Source organism: Somniosus microcephalus, chromosome 21, assembly GCF_052327205.1.
Source record: "Somniosus microcephalus isolate GS21.2 chromosome 21, FLI_Smic_1.0, whole genome shotgun sequence".
Classification (NCBI taxonomy): domain Eukaryota; kingdom Metazoa; phylum Chordata; class Chondrichthyes; order Squaliformes; family Somniosidae; genus Somniosus; species Somniosus microcephalus.
Window position 1 is genome coordinate 65,718,857 of NC_141007.1, and position 23,268 is coordinate 65,742,124.

Here is a 23,268-nt window from a genome sequence, read left to right on the forward strand (position 1 = left end):
AGTACTCTGTCTCTCCTATGTTCTGTTTCATCCAGGAGGGTTTGCAGATCAGACTCTGCAAAATCACTTCCTTGTGCCTCTGTGTCATACCCTTGTCCCTTGGTTGGCTGCCTCTGCCAGGTTGCTCTGAATTGGACATTTTTGTAAAGTAGCACAAAAACAACCGTGAGACATCCAGTCAAGGTACTTGACAGTCAACTCACTGAGGCAGGAACTGTTCATTATTTAACTGCTACTCCCCTAGCCTACTTCTGCAATCTTCAGCCAGAAATAGACTTTTGAAAGCTGAATTCTAATTGCCATGCACCCCGGCAGATTCCACCCGTTTTACACAGGTTTTATGCCAATCACTACTCGCATGGATATGCAACTAACTGACCCTGGAAATTCTGGTGTACATACCTCTCCAGACCATCGGTCGGCGCTAAAAGCCATGGAACTCACCGCATGGAATTTCGAGGCTATTATATCTTGATGCAGTAAAGCTGGAGAATGAGTCAGTCTAATGATCCTGCTTTTGTAACAAGCAACATTATGTTACCTTTAAATCTGAGTTTCACTCTGCAATTTTTCTCGTTCACTTTTCAGGCTGATATAAGATCCAGAGAATATATTCGGAAAAACGTTAACGTACCCTGACAGTTGGGGAAATAGTGGTCGGAAGTTAATCTTACAAGGTAGGTCCAACTGGAAAATATGATGAGATTTACACTGAAATCTGGTCCCAGAATGGCCTGCAGTAATTGTATTATGTGGGCAACTACGGTAACCATGTGTAATGCTGCAGAAAGCATTGGATTATGAAGCAAGCAACAGGAATGGAAGGATGAATTAGTACAATTAGTTAAAGTACTTAAAATGTAAGCAACTCTGTCAGAACCAGAGAAAACATAGTTTAATCAGCTGTCAACATGTCATGTTAACGCAAAACTATTTCACCTTCAAATCAACACTTCACACTAGGGAGAAGAAGAGGCAGGGAGCAGAGTGGGAGAAAGGTGTAAGAGAGGGAGTGAGAAGGGCAGGAGAGTGGAGAGGCAGGAGGTGAGTGGAAGTGAAAGCGCAAGGGGTGGGGGAGACCATATCACAAGATTATATTAAATGAATGTATGCCCCCCCCAAATTTAATTTTTTTAATAAAATCAGTTGCTGTTTTTTAAAAAAAAACTTCAATCAGACTGCAAGATTTTTTTTAAAACATACATAAAGCAAAGCAATTCAGGGCCTGGGCCAACAGAGCCAGCAGGTATAGGTTGGGATCAACGCACTGTGGGTCAGAGCGGGGAGCAGTTGCAGATATCAGCCAGGATGGCTGCATCAAGGTGGGGCTGCAGCTGCTGCCGTAACAAGCACAGCCAATGCAAGTCAAAGTGGAGCAGATCCACTGTGAGCTGGGACTCTGCAGGAGGGGGGTGTGCAAGATATCGATGGAGGAGCTGGCTGCATTTTCTTTCGTTCGAGACCGGAGCTAATAGGGGTGAATGCACTGGGAGTGGGGAGATATCGACCACATCACTCAGCGGGAGACATTGGGTGGTGGTGAAGATGGAGGTAGCAGGAACAAAACCAAAATGCAGAAAACACCTCAAAACCTCTCCACCACCTACATTGCACAAAGTCAGGAGTGTGATGGAATACGCTCCACCTGCCTGGATGGGTGCAGCTGCAACAACACTCAAGAAGCTCAACACCATCCAGTCCGCTGGATCGGCAGTCCAACTACCACCTCAGACGTCCAGTCCCTCCACCACTGTCACACTTTGGCTGCAGCGTGTGCTACCTATAAGATGAACTGCAGCAACTCAGCAAGACTTCTTTGATAGCACCTCCCAAACCCGTGACCTCCATCATCTAGGGCAAAAGCAGCAGGCGCAGGGGAACACAATCACCTCCAAGTTCCCCTCCAAGTTACACACCATCCAGACTTGGGAATATATCACCATTCCTTCATCATCACTGGGTCAAAATGCTGGAACTCCCTAACTAACAACACTGTGGGAGTACCTTCACCACACAGACTGCAGCGGGTCAAGAAGGCAGCTCACCACCACCTTCTCAAGGGCAACTAGGGATGGGCAATAAATGGTGGTCTTTCCAGCGTTGCCCAGATCCTGAGAATGAATTAAAAAAGATCAGGCAGCAACTGTGGAGAGAACAGACAAGATGTTTTGGGTATGGACCCTTCCTCAGAACTGGAAGATATTACAGATGAAAATGATTTAAAAAGGAACAGAACAATGGGAAAGAGAAAATAAATAAAATGACTTGTACCTGAAACAAAAAAAGTGGGACCAGGCGGACTAGAAGGGAGAAAAAGTATAAAAACTGATTTAAATGAATTTTTTTTTTAATCTGTAAAAAGTTAGGAATAAATTAAAATAAATAATTAAAGTATTTTTACCCTATAATCTCAGTATAAAAAAGCAGCTACTGTGTGGAACACCAAGTTGGCTGAATCTGTGACAGGCAAGGTGTGACCCCAATAACATTAAAAACTCCTATCACAGCACCACCTATATGCATAACAGGTACTATAACAGTAACAAATTTAACATAAAAGTTTTTGATGAAGTAATAATTTAATATGTAATAGATTATCTTATAATACTCCAGTGAAGCGCCTTAGGACGTTTTACTATGTTAAAGGCACTATATAAATACAAGTTGTTGTTGTTATCTCTCAGGTCAGGTGCAGCTTAAGAACTCACTGGAGAATTCTCTTGTATACTACATTATACATTTTGTCTTCCCACACAATGTAACATAATCACTAAAGTTAGATGTTGTTTACAATTCTGTTATTGGAGCAATTTGTGAAGACTGGGGACGGCAGAAGTCCAAAGACTGATCCCCGTGGAGCTCCTCAATTCACTGCATTCCCATCATGAGCAGTTGCTATTTATAACCACACTCAAGTTTTTGTTGCCTGTTCAATTTTCCTTCCTAATTCTAAATTCTGGGCAGTAGCATCTATGCAAGCGCCTTGTAAAGTATTGAAAGTCTAGAATCGCCTAACATTATGATATCTTCAAAGAAGTCCACTTAATTTATATATTATGACTCCCTCTTGTAAATAATATTAGACTCATGCACTTTGTCTTGAATTTGATCCCTTATCAGAGGTTCCAGTATCAGTGCTACTACTAATGTTAGGTTTACTGGACTATATTTCTGCATTCATTTCTCTGGCCTTTTGTGAAAATCAGAATTAGGTTAGCTAGCTTCAGTTGCTCCTTCTCATTCATTTTTAACTCTTAACTCGGGGTGGAGGGGGGGGAATCTATATATGTATCTGCCGGCCGGACCTGGTGTTTCATCAGTCTTCAATATCTCTATTTTCTTAGTACACGTCCACTACTAAGCTGGTTATGTTAGAAATTCTGTTAGAAGCACATGGAGTTTGACTGCAGAATACTGATAAGTTATTTAGAAGCTCAGCCCCCCAACCGCGTCGATCGCAAGTCTTCCCACTTATTTTTTAAGTGCCCCAGCTTCCTTAACACTGTGCTAGCGACTTGCATACCTGGAATTTCCTTTTGGCAGTGTGTAGTAGTTTCCTCTTCTCTTGCCTAATTTTCTCTTTAGTATTCATCAGCTTATGCTTGTATTTATTTTCTGTTCCATATTCCTTTTAAATATTTTGTTTGTCTCTTCTACTTCCACATTTAACCACTTTGACTTGCACTTGCTGCTTTCTCCTTATTTCTCAGCAATATCTATTTATGTATTCATTTTCAGACTATTCCTGAAAACATGTCCCTTGCCAGTGTTTACTGTATCTTTGCAATTCTGTCTTTACCAGCTCCTCATTTATAGGGACAACTGTAAAACCAGTTATTATGTTATGCTGTTATTTTTAGTTCAAAAATATTTCAATACTATTGAATTATTCAGATCTGATAATCATTTGTAAAGTTTTGGGCACAGGCCTCTTTTGTTTGTCACCCAATGAGTGTCCCTAAAGAAATCTCACTTTTTTATATTATATTGGGAAAGAAGATGGACATAGGAATTGCTAGACAAAAAAGGATCAAGATTCATATCGTTTGCCATCTACCATCCTGGTAGTCACATGATACAATGATAATGGAGTTGTTGACTAATCATAGCAATCAATCTCTATCAATTAGTCTACAACAGACCCAGACATGAGTCGAGGAAAACCCCCAGCGGTGGAGAGCTTTGGGAACCATAGGTCCAAAGTCACCTTTTTCCTCCCAAGCATGCTACACTTACCACATGTCATGTCTCAAATTACTCATATACTGTATCCCAAAATGTTATTTTCTGAAAGAAATGATCTAATGAAGAGAGATGCTTTCACCGAATAAAGACTGTGCCCACTCTGTTTCGCACTCAACTCCACATACAAGCAGAAGTGTACTTACCTTGATTTGTCTGAGAAATTCCAGTCTATGTAGGCTAAGATTCATCAGGGAGTCTGTGACGGCATGGTGCCACATGCAAATTGGCTGCCGCATTTGCTTACAGGACAACAGTGGCTACACTTCAATATGCTTGTGATTTGTCATCAGGCATTTATGCTAGCTTAATATGAAGCGATTAGAGCCATTGATAAAGAGGAGGTAATAGAAAGCCTCGCAGTACTTAAAGTGAATAAGTCACCTGGTCCGGATGGGATGCATCTAGGTTGCTGAGGGAAGTAAGGGTAGAAATTACGGAGGTGCTGGCCACAACCTTCCAATCTTCCTTAGAAACAGGGGTGGTGCCAAAGGACTGGAGGATTGCAAATGTTACACCCTTGTTCAAAGAATGGGAGAAGGATAAACCTGGCAATTACAGGATAGTCAGTTTAATGTCGGTGGTGGGAAAGCTTTTAGAAACAATAATCCGGGAGAAAATTAGCAGCCACTTGGACAAGCATGTAATAATAGAGGACTTTCAAAAGGCCTTTGATAAAGCACTGTTTTAAAATCATGAAGGATTTAGATAGAGCAAATAAAGAGAAACTGTTTCCAGTGGCTGAAGTTCGATAACCAGAGGGCACACATTTAAGGTGATTCGCAAAAGAACCAGAGGCGACGTGAGGAAAAACTTTTTTACGCAACAAGTGGTCAGAATTTGGAATGTACTGCCTGATGTGGCGGTGGATACAGATTCAATAAATACTTGAAGGTGAAAAATTTGCAGGGATAGGGGGAAAGAGCGGTGAAGTGGGGCTAACTGGATTGCTCTTCGAAAGAGCCACTGCAGACTCGATGGGCCAAATGGCCTCTTTCAGTGCTGTACTATTCTAGGATTTTTGTGGGATATGTGGAACATTCTTTGTTCCAGTCCTACTCAGGTCCCCTCCCTCACCTCTTTTTCCGGTACATTGATGACTGTATCGGTGCCGTTTCCTGCTCTCGCCCTGACCTAGACAATTTCATTCACTTTGCTTCCAATTTCCACCCTTCCCTCACCTTCACATGGTCCATCTCCGACTCTTCCCTTCCCTTCCTCGACTTCTCTGTCTCCATTTCTGGGAATAGGCTATCGACAAACATCCACTATAAGCCCACTGACTCCCACAGCTACCTGGACTACACTTCCTCCCACCCCGCTTCCTGTAAGGACTCTATTCCATTCTCCCAGTTTCTCCATCTCCGCCGCCTCTGTTCTGACGATGCCACCTTCCATACTAGTGCTTCCGATATATCTTTCTTTTTCCTCAACCGAAGATTCCCCTCTACCGTGGTTGTCATGGCCCTCGACCGTGTCCGTTCAATTTCCTGCACTTCTGCTCTCACCCCTTCCCCTCCCTCCCAGAACCACGATAGGGTCCCCCTTTTCCTCACCTTTCACCCCACCAGCCTCCACATTCAACAGATCATCCTCCGCCATTTCCACCACCTCCAGCGTGATCCCACCACTAAACACTTCTTCCTCTCCCCTTTCAGCATTCCGAAGAGACCGCTCCCTCCGCAACACCCTGGTTCACTCCTCAATCACCCCCAACAGCCCCTCCCCTCCGCACGGCACCTTCCTGTGCAAGTGCAGGAGATGCAACACCTGCCCTTTTACCTCCTCCCTTCCCACCGTCCAGGGCCCCAAACACTCCTTCCAGGTGAAACAGCGATTTACTTGTACTTCTTGCAATTTAATATACTATATTCGCTGCTCACGATGTGGTTTCCTCTGCATTGGGGAGACCAAATGCAGATTGGGTGACCGCTTTGCGGAACACCTCCGTTCAGTCCATAAGGGTGACCCCGAGCTTCCGGTCGCTTGTCACTTTAATTCTCCGCTCCACTCCCACTCTGATCTCTCTGTCCTGGGCTTCTTACATTGTTCCAATGAAGCTCAGCGTAAGTTCGAGGAACAGCACCTCAGCTTTCTATTAGGCACTTTACAGACTTCTGGACTCAACATTGAGTTCAACAATTTCAGACCATAACCCATGCCCCTATTTTTTCAGGCGGCAGCTGTTGAAGATTCTGCCATCCCCATTTGTAACATTTAATCTCTCCCTACCTTCCACCCAATCACAGACCGTCCCTTTTGTTCTTTCCTCCACTCCCCCCTTTCCCTGCCTCTGCACCTGCTTAAAACCTGTTACATCTTTAACTTTTTCCAGCTCTGACCTGAAATATTAACTCTGTTTCTCTCTCCACGGATGCTGCCTGACCTGCTGAGTGTTTCCAGCATTTTCTGTTGTTATTTCAGATTTCCAGCATCCGCAGTATTTTGCTATTGTACCATTCTATGATTGTTTGGCTTGATATAAGAATAGAACCTCTGATCAGTGAAGTTCGCGCACAATGCTTAACTGCACATGCTACATTTCTGTAGGAGCTATTTTTATGAGGTATTAACGCATCTATCTATCTATATATATATAAAAGGATTGATCTGTCTGCCTATCTGTCTGTCTGTACTTCGGTGTGTCTGTCCAGCTATACACTCGAAAGTTATAGAGCGTACCTATGCGTGCGTTACGTCCAAAGAAAGCTTACCATTCCAGGACAGTCGTAAGCGTATTTACTTTTCGGTCGGACAAAAATTGTTCGCGCGTTATGCAAAAAGCCTTCAAAATTAAACTCATTATCTGCTAATCCTGTGCCGTCATGATTGACCAATCCTATAGTTCAGTCACCTGATGGTTGGCCAATCGGTATGTGTGTGGGCGGCACTAATCGTTTTCATCTCAGGGATCTGGCAGCCATTGCTTTAACTACTTCCAGCTCAAAATCTGCTAATCCAGCTTCGAAAAAGTTAGTATCTCTTTTAAAAATAACATAAGATTTACCAAAAATGTTTTATAAGTACTTTCACTTTCATCTTTCAAGGTATTAAAAGGTAGAAATGTTGCCCGGCAGCAGATTCACAGAGGGACACAGAGACAGGCCCGAAAGCCTGGGACTCGATTTAAAATGTTGCCCGGCAGCAGATTCACACAGGGACAGACAGACAGGCCCCAAAGCCTGGGACTCGATTTAAACCGCCCGGCCCAAAACAGTCCTGGCAACGCAGGGCCCCCCCAGCTAGTTTAAAATAAATGGGTTGATGCCTGTGTAAAAACAGTGCACGAAGGAATGTAGTGTTGCCACATTAAACATTGGTATAGTAACCTCAATGATTGGAAATTTATCCTGTAGTCCTACTAGATGACCATTGTGTTTTGTTACATGTTTATTGTTTATTCCACCTTCACTTTCTGTGAAGTTCTGTTTGAAGTTTTACCATTTAATACTTAAGTAATTTTTTGCATTGTTTTTTATTGTCTTGCAACATTTTGATTTCCAACACAGACTGTAATATAGATACAAGAACAGGGGATTGGGACTGTTTGGATAGCTTTTTCAATGGGCCAAAAGGCCTCCTTCTGTGCTGTACAATTCTCTGACTCTATAAAACTGCATTGATTGCACAGAGAAAATAAATACATGGCAGTGCAGCTTAGATGCTGGTTCTACTGTTGGAATCTAAATACAGGCTCGTACTGCTGGAAGCAGCATATAATAATAATATCTTAAATTTCCTTTGCATTTGGAAGCATACGAATCTGTTTTCCTTCACAGCTTATCAAATAAAAGATTCTTTGAATTATATTAAAGAATATTATACAGAACAAGTTTGGATTGTGTTATCAATTGCATTCTCAAAATAAATGAAAATATCTCACCTTTTATAGTTTTCAGATGTGGTACAGAATTGACTTTGTACACTACTGTAAAGGGTTATTAACCTACACTGATGTTATAACGTGATATGTGCACTGCAGATCGCCATGGGCTGGCAGTCTATCCCATCTTTTACCTTAAAGAACATCTTACTGAAAAAGTTTCCTCTAAGCACTGCTTTGATGTGTTTTAGAAACCAACTGTACATGGTTCCCAGTGGTTCAGTGGAATAAATGCATGATGCCGTGTACTACTGAGCTGTGCTGCATTATGTTTTCTCAGCCGGGAGGTGCTGTCATTGACCTCAGTGTCCCTTTGTCTAGGGAAGAGAGAGAAAAAAAATCAGCCAAGGTTTCTGCTGCTAATAATTCTCCAGTGGCATCTGCACCTGTTTGGATGTCAGATGAGTACAAGATTAGAAACAAAAACAGAAAATGCTGGAAATACTCAGCAGGTCAGGCAGCATCTGTGGAGAGAGAAACAGAGTTAACGTTTCAGGTCGGTGACCTTTCGCCAGAGTACAAGATCAGGTCCGGTTGTAAAGCTCCTCCTCCAAGAGTCAAATAGACTGGTGACATTAGTGTCTTGCTCACACATGACGAAGGCCAATTGTGTGTGTTACTGAAGAGTGTCTAACTATACTCAGCAAAAGTCACTAAGTGGACAAAAGGGGTGGTAAATTTGCTTTATATCATCTATAAATAGATGATATAAAGCATGCGCTACTTGTCTACAAAGCTTTATTTCCTCTCGTCACATTTTTGTCACACTTTTTCTATTATAAATTCCTAGCATCACATTTATAATAGAAACTGCCTATTTAAACTTATAACGATGTAATTAAGTCCTCCTGGCACGAGTGGTGGTGCAGTGCCTCATTTATGCCTCTCCAACTCCTCAGTCTGTACTGCAGAGAAACTCCAATGCTTCAACCAACTCTGCTTGTCTGCTTCCCAGATCCATTTCAAGTTTTGCTATTTAACGATAAATTTAAAATAAACAAACCAAAGTAATGTATAAAAAATAGGGACAGAACATATGACGTTAAAATGGGGGACTAAATTACATCTGTGTCCCCTGGTCCAATTTTCCCCCTAACCCTGCTTCACCTAACAACTACAACTGGTCTCGACTCCCCTTGTGCAACACAATGAGAGATCAACTAGAGTTTTACTATTGTGATGTGGTTTGCATACTGATTACCTTCTGTTACAGTAAGTTTCGATCATCTTCCTTCTCCCGCCACCTCCATTAAAATGTATGAAAAAGTGTGTCAGTGTAATTTTCAGGTTTACTTAAAAATATTTCAACTTTGCAATTAATCTATTCAAAATAAATGTAAACTTTAATCTCTCCGGATCCAGCAGAAGGAAAATATATTATTGTATTAAATCAATAAGAGTTTGGAGATTACAAATGAGAAAGGGTCCACCAGTCAGATGGCACTTGGTTTTCAGCATTTTGAAATTTAGTAGTAAGGATTAAGATAGCATTAACATGTCTGAATTCTGACATTGCAATTCTGTAGGCTGGGAATCTGTGTTGACAGACATAGCATTAAAGCTTGTGCCAGGCTGCAAGTATCACTAATTGAAGGATTATGGGCTGGAAGTCAGTGAATATTTATGATGTGCAAAAATCCTTTGGCCATCATAATGAAATGTTAATTAAATATTAATGTCATAAAGTCTGTCGTCCCAGTCAGCATTGCAAACTGTCAGAAACGTTGACAGTTACAAATACAGTCTAATTGTGGGGGACACAAACAAGTCTTTTCAGTTGTCAGGCAGCTTGTTGTGGTGAAGGCCCACTGGCATTGACTCACTCGTTTGGACAATAATTGTATAATTTTACAAATAATTTGGAATCAACCATCTGAATTTTTGTAGCACCTGAACTTTGGCTTAAGTTTTTACCATACCTGTGCCTCCCCCCAAAAAAGGAGTTTGGCAATAGCACTGCAGGGCACGAATGTTGTAGCTCTTAGTGCTATCCCGGCCCACCCTCATGTCTACACCAGCAGCAGAACCTCACAGTCTCTGCCCATCAGCTGTGCATGTACAGCTGCTCATCAATACTATATTCTTTCAGTGCAATTTTTAAAATTGAGAAACCTCGATGAAGGGGCAAGACCTACCAAAGTTGCAAAGAGTAAGACAGGAGATTTATAATGTTGGTTAAATAGAGAAAGACAAGAAAAGCTGCAGACAGGCAGGTTGTAGGTTAGAGGTGAAAGAGGGATCACCTGTCAATGACACATTTTTACTTGTATCCTAAGTGCGAGATGCACGGACAGATACTCAGTCCTTGGACAGACTTGGCATTCTTAGAGAATTACGAGTGCTTTGAGGGCACTAGACATGTTTGACACAAAAGGGAAAATCAAGCTTCCTTGAAGCATCTTTATACCATTATTGTTAGAAATTCCACTGGTGCCATTACACCCCTGGAAGTGCAGCGAGGTGGAACTTCCACCCACGGCCTTGTTTCTGGCATGAGCCCATCCCAGGCTAGGGTTGTTTAAATATTAGGGTGGAGGCCCATACCAGTACCAGTGTTACAAGGGCACCCAAGGACTTGCCGGGATTTCAGAGCGGCTCCTTGCTGCTCTGCTGGGAATGAAACGGGTGTGGCCGAAGGCCCTGCTTCCTCATTCTCCTTTTAGATGCTGCTTTCTTGATGGTGGGCCTTTGTCAAAAGAACCAGGCGGGAGATAAAAATTAAAAAAAATTTATGCAGTGAGTTGTTGTGATCTGGAATGCACTACCTGAAAGGGTGGTGGAAGCAGATTCAATAGTAACTTTCAAAAGGGAACTGGATAAATACTTGAAACGGCAAAATCTGCAGAGCTGCGGGGAGTGGGACTAATTAGATAGATCTTTCAAAGAGCCAGCACAGGCACAATGGGCCGAATTACCTCTTTTTGTGCTCTATGATAATCAAATCACAATTGATCCCTTTGAATTCTTAGTGGGACCCACAATGGCATGTATCCCTGCTTCCTTCAGATCGTATTTGTAAAGTCTGTAGGTATTATGACGAATTAATACACAGACTACAAGAGTAACTTTAACAGGACTTTACTATTCGAAGGTCAGGGCGAATCTGCCCAATAAATCCTGACACAGCACTTATATACCGGTGTGGTCACCGTCGGTATTACAGTATACAGCAGCCAAGATAAAGTAGTGCCACACCTAAAATAGTTCTCTTAAAGGTGGACGGTTACATACAATAGTTCTCTTAAAGGTAGAACAGTTACATACACTACAATCCTCCCTTTTTAGCTTACAACATACTTATTCCCCATTAACATAACATCATAACATATATACAACTTATGCAAAACAGTTCACAGATTCAGTCTCTCTGGAGGCTTCCTGACTCTGTCCGGATAACGCCTCGGTGGTGTAGTAGTTTTCGGCGGGGTAGTAGGTTCTTCTGGCAAGGTCGATTCGGCTTGAAGGACAGTGTCAGGTTCATCTGATTCCAGTATTACCAGATCGGAGGTAGGTGCTCTGGGTATCTCTGCTTCAACATTAGCCGTGTAAGGTTGTGGAGTAGGTTGGTCCTTTGTGGATGACCCTATGATCTGGTCAACATGGCGCCTTATTATGCTGTCACCAATGTCCACGGTATACATCAGCGGCCCTAGCCTTTTCCCAATAGTTCCAGGCTGCCATTTCTCGGTACGGTAGTCCCGGGCCAAAACTTGTTGACCTATCTGAAAGGATCTAGTTGGCCTTTCATTCATGCCCTGAAATTGCCGGTTCTCTACGTCCCTTCTGACGTTTGGCTTAATCAAATCCAGCCGGCATCTTAGTCTTCTAATGAAAAACATCATGGCGGGAGTTTGGTTTGTGACCGCATGTGTTGCATTCCTGTACGCCAACAAGAAGTTATCTACCTTATGTTGTAGGTTGATGTCTTCATTACCCATGGCCTTTATGGCCTTCTTGAAGGTCTGGACAAACCTTTCAGCTAATCCATTGGTGGCGGGATGGTATGGGGCTGACGTGTAGTGCTTGACCCCATTCCTTTTTAAGAACTTCCTGAATTCTTCGGACACAAATTGCGGTCCATTATCAGAACAGATCTGTTCCGGCAGCCCATTCCTGGCAAATATGGTCCTTAATACTGTGATGGTTTTTTCCGTGATGGTGGAGGACATCTTTATTACCTCCGGCCACTTGGAGTGTGCATCCACCGCGATTAGAAACATTGAGTCCATAAATGGACCAGCAAAGTCGACGTGTACCCTTTGCCAAGGAGATGAGGGCCACTCCCATGGATGCAGAGGAGCTTGTGGTGGCGCGTTTTGGACCTTCTGGCATCCTAGACAGCTCTTGGTTATTTCTTCGATGTCTCCATCAATACCTGGCCACCACACAAACGCTCTTGCTAGGTTCTTCATTTTCACTCCACCCAGATGCCCCTCGTGAAGCTCCTTTAGCACCTTCTGCTGAAGTTTGGGTGGAATCACCACTCTAGATCCACACATCAAGGTTCCTCGGCACACTGACAGCTGTTCTTTTCTTTGCGAAAATGCGGGCAGCGTTGGTTCGCCATGTGCTGGCCATCCCTCCACTGTTAAATCGTAGACTCGTGAGAGAGTCGGGTCATTTCTTGTTTCATTTTCGATCATCGAATTTGTTACTGGTAGACATTCCACTATGGATGAGTGGAACATCTCTACCGGGTCCACTGTAGCCGCCTCTTCTACTACTGGCAACGGTAGGCGCGATAACCCATCAGCATTTCCATGCTGTTTGGACCTTTTGTATTCGATGTCATATTGGTGTGCCCCAAGTAACACGGACCACCTCTGTAGCCTTTGCGCTGTCATAGTGGAAACGGCCTTGTTAGGGTTGAATATGGACACCAATGGCTGGTGGTCTGTCAGTAATGTGAACTTCTTGCCCTGCAGGTAATGATTGAATTTCTTTACTCCCCACACAAGGCTGAGGGCCTCCCTATCTATCTGAGCATAATTTCGCTCAGCGGAGGTCAATGATCGGGACGCAAATGCGACTGGCCTTTCCGAGCCATTTGGTAACTTGTGTGAAAGTACTGCTCCAATTCCATAAGGGGAAGCATCACAAGCTAGACGAAGAGGTAACGTTGGGTTGAAATGAGCCAACACTTCCTCAGAGGTAATCAACGCCTTGCTTCTGCGAAAGGCCTTCTTACAGTCCTCGCTCCACTTCCATGGTACTTCTTTCCGCAACAGAGCATTCAGCGGATGCAGCACCGTGGATAGATTTGGCAGAAACTTGTGGTAATAATTAATCAACCCCAGAAACGATCTCAACTGTGATACATTTTCCGGAGCGGGGGCCTTCACGACAGCTTCTATCTGGTCAGGTAACTTGTGCAGCCCCGCTTGGTCAATGACATGACCGCAGTACGAGATCCGTTTCTGGAAGAACTCGCATTTCTGGCGATTAACTCGAAGGCCATATTCCTTCAACCTGGTGAGCACCAGTTTCAAATTTGTGAGGTGTTCCTCCTTGTCTTCTCCCGTAATCAGGATATCGTCCAAGTAACACTGCGTGCTTGGAATACCCTGTAAGACCTGCTCCATGGCCCTCTGCCAAATTGCTGGAGCCGAAGCTACTCCAAAAACCAGTCTATTATAACGATACAAGCCTCTGTGCGTGTTGATTGTGAGATACTGGCGCGACTCTTCCTCGACTTCCATTTGTAAGTATGCTTGTGCCAGGTCTATCTTGGTGAAGTGTTTCCCGCCAGACAATGAAGCAAAGATATCCTCAATCCGCGGGAGCGGGTATTGTACCGTGTGAAGCACCGGATTAACTGTGATCTTGAAGTCTCCGCAGATGCGGACCTTCCCCGGTCCCCCTGGCTTGTTACTTGATGAAGACTTCATGACGGGAACAATGGGCGTGGCCCACTCACTCCAGTCCACCTTAGACAGTACCCCTGAACGTTCAAGCTCTTCCAGTTCTGCCTCCACAGCAGGTCGTATCGCGTAAGGTACCGATCTGGCTTTGAAAAATTTAGGGCTTGCATGTTCTGCAATCTTGATTTTTGCTTTAATTCCTCTCAGTGTTCCCAGTCCTTGCTGGAATACCTCTTTAGCTTCGTCCAATATTCTGGACAACCGCTCAGGTTTGACATCTTCCTTTCCGGAATCTACCGTCATTGTGTTTAGTGAATGCCAGTCTATCTTTATTTTCCTGATCCACTCCCGTCCCAGAAGTGGTGGACCTCCCTTGGGCAGCACATACATGTCCATCCCTTGGTGATCTTTCTCCTTGTATCTCACCTTGACTTCTATCTTTCTGATGGGGTATACTCTGTGCCCCGTGTATGTCTGCAATACTGTCTCCGTATCCCGTAGGGGAATATGTTTGAATAACTTTTTGTAATCTTGCTTATTCATGACCGTCAATGCCGATCCGGTGTCCACTTCCATCTTCACTTGGACTTTTGCAATCTGTAGTGTGACCCAGATAGTTTGTCGGTCAGCTTCTTTACTCACATTGTGAATCCTCAGACTACTCAGTTCCTTGCTGTTGGAGTCTGAGTCTGAATTCTGTTCATCTGGACTCTTCCCAGTCACCTTATGTACCTTTCTGTACTTCTTCTGCGGTGACTTATTATTGCTGGTCTTCTCTCCTGACCGGCATACCTTAGCTATGTGACCAAGCTTGCCACATTTTCTACATTCCTGGTTTTTAAACCAGCATTGGTTCTGGTCGTGTGTTGTCTTCCCACAACGATAACATTTCGTTGTACCCGAAGTCATTTGATCCACACTGAGTACCGCTGTCTTCCGCTGCATTTCCGCCGTGCCTCTCGCTGCGGCTTCGTGCGATGCTGCAATAAGGACAGCCTTATCAAGTGTAAGATCGTTCTCTTCGAGCAGTCGTTTTTGTGTTCCTTCCTTCGACATCCCGCACACGAACTTGTCTCTCAGTGCCTCTGTCAGATTTACCTCAAACTGACAGTATTTTGCTAGCCTACGCAGTTCAACCAGGTACTCCGCGTTGCTTTCCTCTTTTCGTTGCGTTCTCACGTAAAATTTTGATCGTTCCGCTAACATCAGCGGTGCGGGGTTAAAATGATCCTTCAGGACAGCAACAATATTAGCGAAAGACTGATCCGCCGGTTTAGCTGGTGATAGAAGATGCTTCAATAACCCGTATAACTTGATAAAGCAGTTCGGGAGCATTTAAACTAGTATGGCAGGGGGCTAGAAACCTATGTAGTGAAATAGAGGAAAGTGAAAGGCAGACAGAAATAAATGATAAAAGGGTGAGGAACAAAAAACAAAGGGCCAAACTAATTCATAAAAAATGTGAGCATAAAAAAAGCCTGAGGGTTTTATACCTTAATGCGAGAAGCATCAGGAACAAGGTAGATGAATTAGCTGTGGAAATAGAGGTTAATAATTATGACCTAATTGGGATTACGGAAACATGGTTGCAGGGTGAGCAGGGCTGGGAGCTTAACATACAGGGGTATTCAGTATTTAGGAAGGATCGACAAAAAAGAAAGGGAGGAGGGGTAGCATTGCTAGTAAAAGAGGGGATAAATGCAATTGAAAGGAAGGATATTAACTCAGTTAATACAGAATCTATATGGGTGGAGCTAAGAAATAGCGAGGGGCGAAAAACATTAATAGGAGTGGTATATAGGCCTCCAAATAGTAAAATAGAGGTTAGGGAGGGCATCACGAGGGAAATTAGAGAAGCGTGCAATAAGAGCACAGCTGTCATCATAGGTGACTTTAACTTACATATAGATTGGACTAGCCTAATCAGTAAAAATAATGAGGAGGAGGAATTCCTTGAGTGTTTGAGGGATGGTTATCTGGATCAATATGTCGAGGAACCAACTCGGGAACAGGCTATATTGGACTGGGTACTGTGCAATGAGAAGGGACTAATCAGTAATCTTGTTGTACGGGGACCCTTGGGTCAGAGCGATCATAACATGATCGATTTCTCACTCGAAATGGAGAGCGAAGAAATTGACTCAGAGACTAAGGTCCTGAATTTAAACAAGGGGAATTATGATGCCATGAGACGGGAACTGAGTAGGTCTGATTGGACAACGTTCCTGGGAGGACTGGAGGTAGATAAACAATGGCAAACATTTAAAGATAGAATGACAAAATTGCAAAAATTGTTTATACCAATCTGGCATAAAAGGAAATCTAAAAAGGTGACTCAACCGTGGATAACAGGGGAAATTAGAGACAGCATAAAATCCAAAGATAGGGCGTATAAAATAGCCAAAAAAAGCGCCAGAGCGGAAGATTGGGAACAGTTTAAGATAGAGCAAAGGAGGGCAAAGGGCATAATCAAGAGGGGCAAAATAGCTTACGAAAACAAGCTGGCGGAAAATATAAAAACTAACTCCAAAAGCTTTTATAAGTATATCAAAAGGAAAAGACTGGTGAAAACCAAAGTTGGTCCATTGCAGTCAGATACGGGGGAATATATAATGGGAAATAAGGAAATGGCAGATCAACTAAATGCATACTTTGGGTCAGTCTTTACGAAGGAAGACACAAAAAACCTCCCTGGGATATCGGGAAAAATAGGGACATTGGCAAAGGAGGAACTGACGCAAATCAATATCTCTAAGGATATGGTGTTAAGGAAGCTAAAGGGATTGAAGGTGGACAAATCCCCAGGGCCTGATAACATGCATCCTAGGGTACTGAAGGAGGTGGCCCTAGAGATAGCGGATGCACTAAGGATGATTTTTCAGAATTCATTAGACTCGGGAACAGTGCCGATGGATTGGAGGGTAGCTAACGTTACCCCACTATTCAAAAAGGGGGGTAGGGAAAAAGCAGGTAATTACAGACCTGTAAGCCTTACATCAGTTGTGGGCAAAATGCTGGAGTCCATCATTAAGGATGAAATAGCGGAGCACTTAGCAAATGGGGACAGGATAGGACAGAGTCAACATGGATTTACAAAGGGTAAATCGTGCTTGACTAATCTATTGGAATTTTTTGAGGGAGTAACTGGTAGAATAGATGGGGGAGAGCCAGTAGATGTGGTGTACCTGGACTTCCAAAAGGCCTTCGATAAGGTCCCACATAAAAGATTAGCATGGAAAATTGAGGCTCATGGGATAAAGGGGAAAGTTTTGGCGTGGATAGGGAACTGGCTGTCAGATAGAAAACAGAGAGTTGGAATAAACAGCTCATTTTCTGAATGGCAGGCAGTAACAAGTGGGGTACCACAGGGATCTGTCCTGGGCCCCCAGCTGTTCACAATTTACATTAATGACCTGGATCAGGGAGTCGGATGCAGCATTTCCAAATTTGCAGACGACACTAAACTAGGAGGGGGGGTGGGCTCAGAGGAAGAGACCAGGAAGCTCCAGAGCGATTTGGACAGACTGGGCGATTGGGCGGATAAATGGCAGATGCACTATAATGTGGACAAGTGCGAAGTTATCCACCTTGGGTGCAGGAACGGGAGGGCAAATTATTATTTAAATGGCAATAGATTGGGAGAGGGGGAAGTACAGAGAGACCTGGGTGTTCTTGTACACCAGTCACTGAAGGCGAGCATGCAGGTGCAACAGGCGGTCAAGAAGGCAAACGGTATGCTGGCCTTCATAGCAAAAGGGTTAGAATACAGGAACAGGGATACCTTGCTGCAGCTGTACAGGGCACTGGTGAGACCACACCTCGAGTACTGTGTACAGTTTTGGTCGCCTCATCTGAGGAAGGATGTTCTTGCCATGGAGGGGGTGCAGCGGCGATTCACCAGGCTGATACCAGGAATGGCGGGAATGACCTATGAGGAGAGACTATGTAGTTTAGGGATGTACACACTGGAGTTTAGAAGATTGAGAGGGGACCTCATAGAAGTGTATAAAATTCTGACAGGTCTAGACAGACTGGATGCAGAAGGAATGTTTCCCTTGGCGGGTGAGAACAGAACTAGAGGACATAATTTAAGGATAAGGGCTAAACCATTTAGGACAGAGATGAGGGGGAATTTCTTCACTCAGAGAGTGGTGAACCTGTGGAACTCATTGCCACAGAGGGCAGTGTACGCCAGCTCATTAAATATATTTAAGAGGGAATTAGATATATTTCTACGGGCAAAAGGGGTTAAGGGTTACGGAGAGAAGGCGGGGACGGGATACTGAATTAAAGGATCAGCCATGATCTCATCGAATGGCGGAGCAGGCACGAAGGGCCGAATGGCCTACTCCTGCTCCTATCTTCTATGTATCTATGTATCTATGTCTTCGCACCCATTGAGTTTAGTAAGGTTAGAGCTTTGTCATAATTTGCTATCTTATTGACCTTACAATATATCTCGATGCGTTCTACATACGTGGCCCAATCTTCCACATCGGAATCGAAACCGTTGATGTTACTACGCTTAGGCATCTTCACACTCTTCCTGAGAAACAACAACGAAATATTTCTTTAACTTTTTTTTTTTCAAAATGGCGGTTTCCCGCGCTTGTCTTCTTTCCCCGCCCACTTTCAAAATGGCGGTTTCCCGCTTCTGTCTTCTTCCCCGCCTACTGGCGGCTTCCCGCGTTTCTTCCCCTGGCGGGAGGGGTAAGCTTTTCCCTCGGGCGACGACCACTGGCTTTCGGGGTTCGCAGCCTGCGCGTCGGCTTCAGTGCGTTCCTTGTTCCCTTTTCTCGGCAGGGCAACCGGCGCTGGGGACAACCCGTTGACGGCGAACAGTTCCAGCCGCGGGCTGGATCTCGCTCAGTCTCCGGGGTTCGCAGCCTGCGCGTCGGCTTCAGTGCGTTCCTTGTTCCCTTTTCTCGGCAAGGCAACCGGCGCTGGGGACAACCCGTTGATGGCGAACAGTTCCAGCCGCGGGCTGGATCTCGCTCAGTCTCCCTCGCTCGGGCTCTGTTGTTCCCTTTTCTCGGCAGGGCAACCGGCGCTGGGTACAACCCGTTGACGGCGAACAGTTCCAGCCGCGGGCTGGATCTCGCTCGGTCTCCCTCGCTCGGGCTCTGTCTCTCCCGCTCGCTCGGGCTCTGTCTCTCCCTCAGCGGCTTCCAATCGCGCCTCCCAGCCCTCTCGCAGTCCGGTGCTTTCCTCCCCGGCTGCGGCTGAGTTCTCCGCGATTTATTTATTTTTATATCTTCCCGCGCCTTACGATCCCGGTCGCAGCGCTTCGTGGCCTCGGTAGCTGCCCGGCCTTTTTCGCCGGTCGCGGTCTAGCTGTCTCACGACGCCGTTGCGTCTCCCAGCCCACTTGTACCGCGGCTTCCGTGCTCCACGCTGCCCCAGTCTCAGCGCCTCTGGGCCCGACTTCTGTCCGGCTCCTTTCCCCCCGACCGTGGTCGAGTTCACCGCCCTTATCCTCCGTTTATTTTTTTTATTTTCCCTTTACTCACAGTCACCGTGGCCGACTTGCTTCTCGTGCTGATCGGCTCACTCACCACCGTGGCAGAAGGGACAATCAGTGCCTGTTGCTGATGGAAGGCTTCGTGTCTGAATTCTTCCTTCTTCCTTGCTCTGCAGACTCGAGTTTTCTCTCAGCAGAACGACGAGGGCGGTTGCCTCTTCTCGACGCTCGTTAACTGCTTCGGAAGTATTGTTGCCGCAGGGTAAGATCGAACTCGTCGCCACTGTAAAGTCTGTAGGTATTATGACGAATTAATACACAGACTACAAGAGTAACTTTAACAGGACTTTACTATTCGAAGGTCAGGGCGAATCTGCCCAATAAATCCTGACACAGCACTTATATACCGGTGTGGTCACCGTCGGTATTACAGTATACAGCAGCCAAGATAAAGTAGTGCCACACCTAAAATAGTTCTCTTAAAGGTGGACGGTTACATACAATAGTTCTCTTAAAGGTAGAACAGTTACATACACTACAGTATTGATGGTGTATCTGGCAGGATTTATAGGGGATTCTGGGATCCCCCCCACCAAGACATGCCTCCAGAACTAATGTCGGAACGGAAGGAGTGGACAAAAGAAGCATCTCTCTCCTCCACTGAAACTTGCCGTGTAACCCAAGAAGGGGAGAAAACCCAGCGGAAACAGATTCCACAGCAATTTCTGACCCCTCCACTTCCAGAAAGCCCGACCTCCATCCCATAAAGGAGTAGAAGTTCTACCTTAGAATCACCCCACTAAATTTCAGGAGCACAACCTCAGTATTCAAGAGTGCAGGTTGGAGAGCTGGAGCTGTGGTGTTACAGCCCTAACACGTGTTATAGCCCTCTCTGACTCACACTCGGGGAGTGCAGCCTGACTGAATTTGCCCAAAGAACTCCTCAGTGGTTGCAGCATTCACACTGTCTACAGTGGACATGTGTGGAATCCTTTTGAAAGGTGAAATTTCAAATGGCTGCCACGTGAGACTTTAGGGAGCCACACTGCTGGAATGATGTCTTTACTGTTGAAATATTCAGCCGTATTAGTATATCAGCTCATATATGAGGATGTGAATCACAGAAGTCCCAGTTCTGTATACAGATGTTATATTTCAACAATGTCAGAAACAAAACAAGCGATGGAGCCACAGTGCAAGTTCACTCGGCACAATTCCTGGTTTCCTTCACTTCTCAAACTTGACGTAAAATAATAAAATCAAACAGAAGTACCATTATACCCCCAATCTGTGCCACTGTCCAAAATGCCTTAAAAAACCCTCTGTGCCAATTCCTGGATTACAGACCAGTCTCTGTGCAGCCCCTGAATTACAGACCAGTGCACAATATTAATCTTGGTATATTTATTACTATTTCAATAACTTTATGATATAAATAAACCCACAGCACACTATTACTTGCATCATTTAACCATGAATTACTATCAGCATTTGGGACCAACATCAACAGTCCTTTAGAAATGTGATTATTGCATGCCACATGCCTACATTTAAGAATGCAGTTTGAGTTGTCTGCTTTTGCGGTGCTGTGTCAGTCTTACTGAAGCTGTTCCTCAGCTTGTGGGGTTTCCTGAGTATGTGTATGGATGTCGGTGAGGGCAGGATCAGGCTCAGTTTCGATACAGTCCACAGTTGAATAATGCTCAAATGTATGAAAATTGGCCACTTGGATGAGGTGCTGTTAATTGTCGAACGATATCCCAGCAAAACTCAGCATCTTTAAGAGAAGAAGGTAAAGAATATTGGCACAAAAGTGAGAGCTTAAAGTATTTTAAAAGCTTTACTATATGAAAACATAAGTATGGGTGGAGTAGCCAGCCTGCCCCTTTGTCCAGTCCTTGGTTATTATTTTTTGGTGGGGAGGGGGTGGTGGTGGAGCGAATTTGTATTTTCAGGCCTCCATCCAATGCACCACATGCCACTTCAGGGTGAGCCAAGCAAATTACACCCTAACTTTTACCAATGCTACTGCTAGGAAGTGAGGACAGGATGTGTGATGCCTTTCACAGTCGACTTACCTTCTGACTCTCTGTCTTATCCTGTGGGGAAGTACCTGGATGGCACAGAGCACCTCCCCTGAAAGCTGAACTCCCACGGACTGCTCTCTATGTGGGAAATCAATTGCACATTCGGTAACACTGGCCCAAGCAAATCCATTGAAATCTGTTTAATGACTGAATCATAAACCACTACCCTGAGAGGAAAGAGGGAGAGTGTGCCAGAAATTGGGTGCAAATGGGACCGGAATAAGAGACCTTTATACTGATTAGGAATATGGGAGAGGAGAGTGTAATGAGAGATCTTTATAGCTGCTATCATGGCCAGATACCCTAATGACTACATTAGCTTTTCCTGGCTCAGACCTTTCGCCCAAGTCCAAAACACCAACTTCCATTTAACTGAATGGAGCTGTTCCAGGATGCACTTAAAACCATCCCTATTAACTCAGCTATCGGGACATCTTCAGGTGCGAAAAGAAATCCGAAATGTCAGGGCTCCATGGGTAGGATAACATATTCCTCAATTTTATTTGTAAATTATACAGATGTAGGAGTACTTTGTACTGAAAGTACTCTCCCTAGGCTTTCCTTATCCTTTAATTTCTAGTATATAATGTATTTTCTTTATTATGTTTTTTTGCAGACTCAAACCAGAAATCCATTTCAATCCATCATTGTTGTGTTTAAGCAATAAATAGGAATATTGAGAGCACTGTTCACAGCTTTTCAGTATCATCCCTTATGATTACAGTAGTGTTGCTTTCTAAAGATTTGCTGAACCCACAAAACAACAGAACACTTGATTCTTCAGAGAGCAATATTTCCGACTGTAATAAAGATACAAAACTCCAATTTGGCACAGTTCTGTTTATGTGCATGCTCCGTTCACTCCACCAGCTTTTAAAGCAAATCCGAGATGAATGCTCTAGATCTTGCTAATATACTGGTGGAAATGACATTGGAGTGATCCATAAATACTGCATAGCAGACAAAGGGTTTAGTGCGTGTGTGATAGAATGCAGCTTAAGATAAGCGCAATATTCAAAGCTTACCTTTATGGGTTTTTTTACAACAACTAGCACAGATTAGTGTGCTCCCACTTGCTACTTTTATTGCACCGAGAATTTACAATTTTGCTTAATCCTACGAGCCAGTCTGCTTCTGCTTTCAGTGATGATTATGGCCACTCGTGCATTGGGACCAGACAACCTCATTTTTTTAATATAATGTAAAAACCACATTTAAACAAGAGGTGGCATGCGGCACCCAGTCAGAGAATGATTAGTGAAATAGGATTCAGATTTGTCAAGCAGTTGACTGAAGAATGTGATAATATCGTGGTAAGTTCTGAACAAAAGTAGGCATTTTTCATTCGGTGAGCGGGATTAAGTCTGAGAGGTAATCCATGCTTGTGGTTCAAAGTTTTTTAAAAAACACACATACCGAAAACCTGAAACAGTAACAGAAACTGGTGGGAATTCGCAGCCAGTCAATCAGTGTCTGAAAGAGAAAAGGCAGGTTAGAATTAAATTCTGATGAAGGGTCACCTGAAATGTTAACCTGTTTTCTCTTTCAGTTGCCGATGAACCTAGTGTGCATTTCCAGCATTATCTGCTGTTTCTTTTATCACTTTGCAGCTTTTTGCCATTCTTTAAAGGCAATGAAAAACACAGTTGTGCTTTTTGTTCAAAACACTCCCTCTTATTACACGTGAAAATATACTTTGACATTTGTTTAAATGTCAAATAAGTTGAAGATATC

General features: G+C 44.1%; 1 protein-coding gene across 6 annotated transcripts in view; it reads left to right on the plus strand.

Annotated features, from left to right (window-relative positions):
* Positions 1–23,268, plus strand: part of LOC147102895 (endonuclease V-like) — a 305,524-nt gene that overhangs the window by 81,384 nt on the left and 200,872 nt on the right. For all 6 annotated transcript variants that reach the window (XR_015073151.1, XM_085963804.1, XM_085963801.1 and 3 more), the window contains one exon: positions 589–677. Coding sequence is in view for 5 of the 6 variants with exons in the window: in XM_085963804.1 (XP_085819930.1) it covers positions 589–639 (51 nt within the window). In the remaining variant the exon portion in view is untranslated. The remainder of the gene's footprint in view (positions 1–588; positions 678–23,268) is intronic.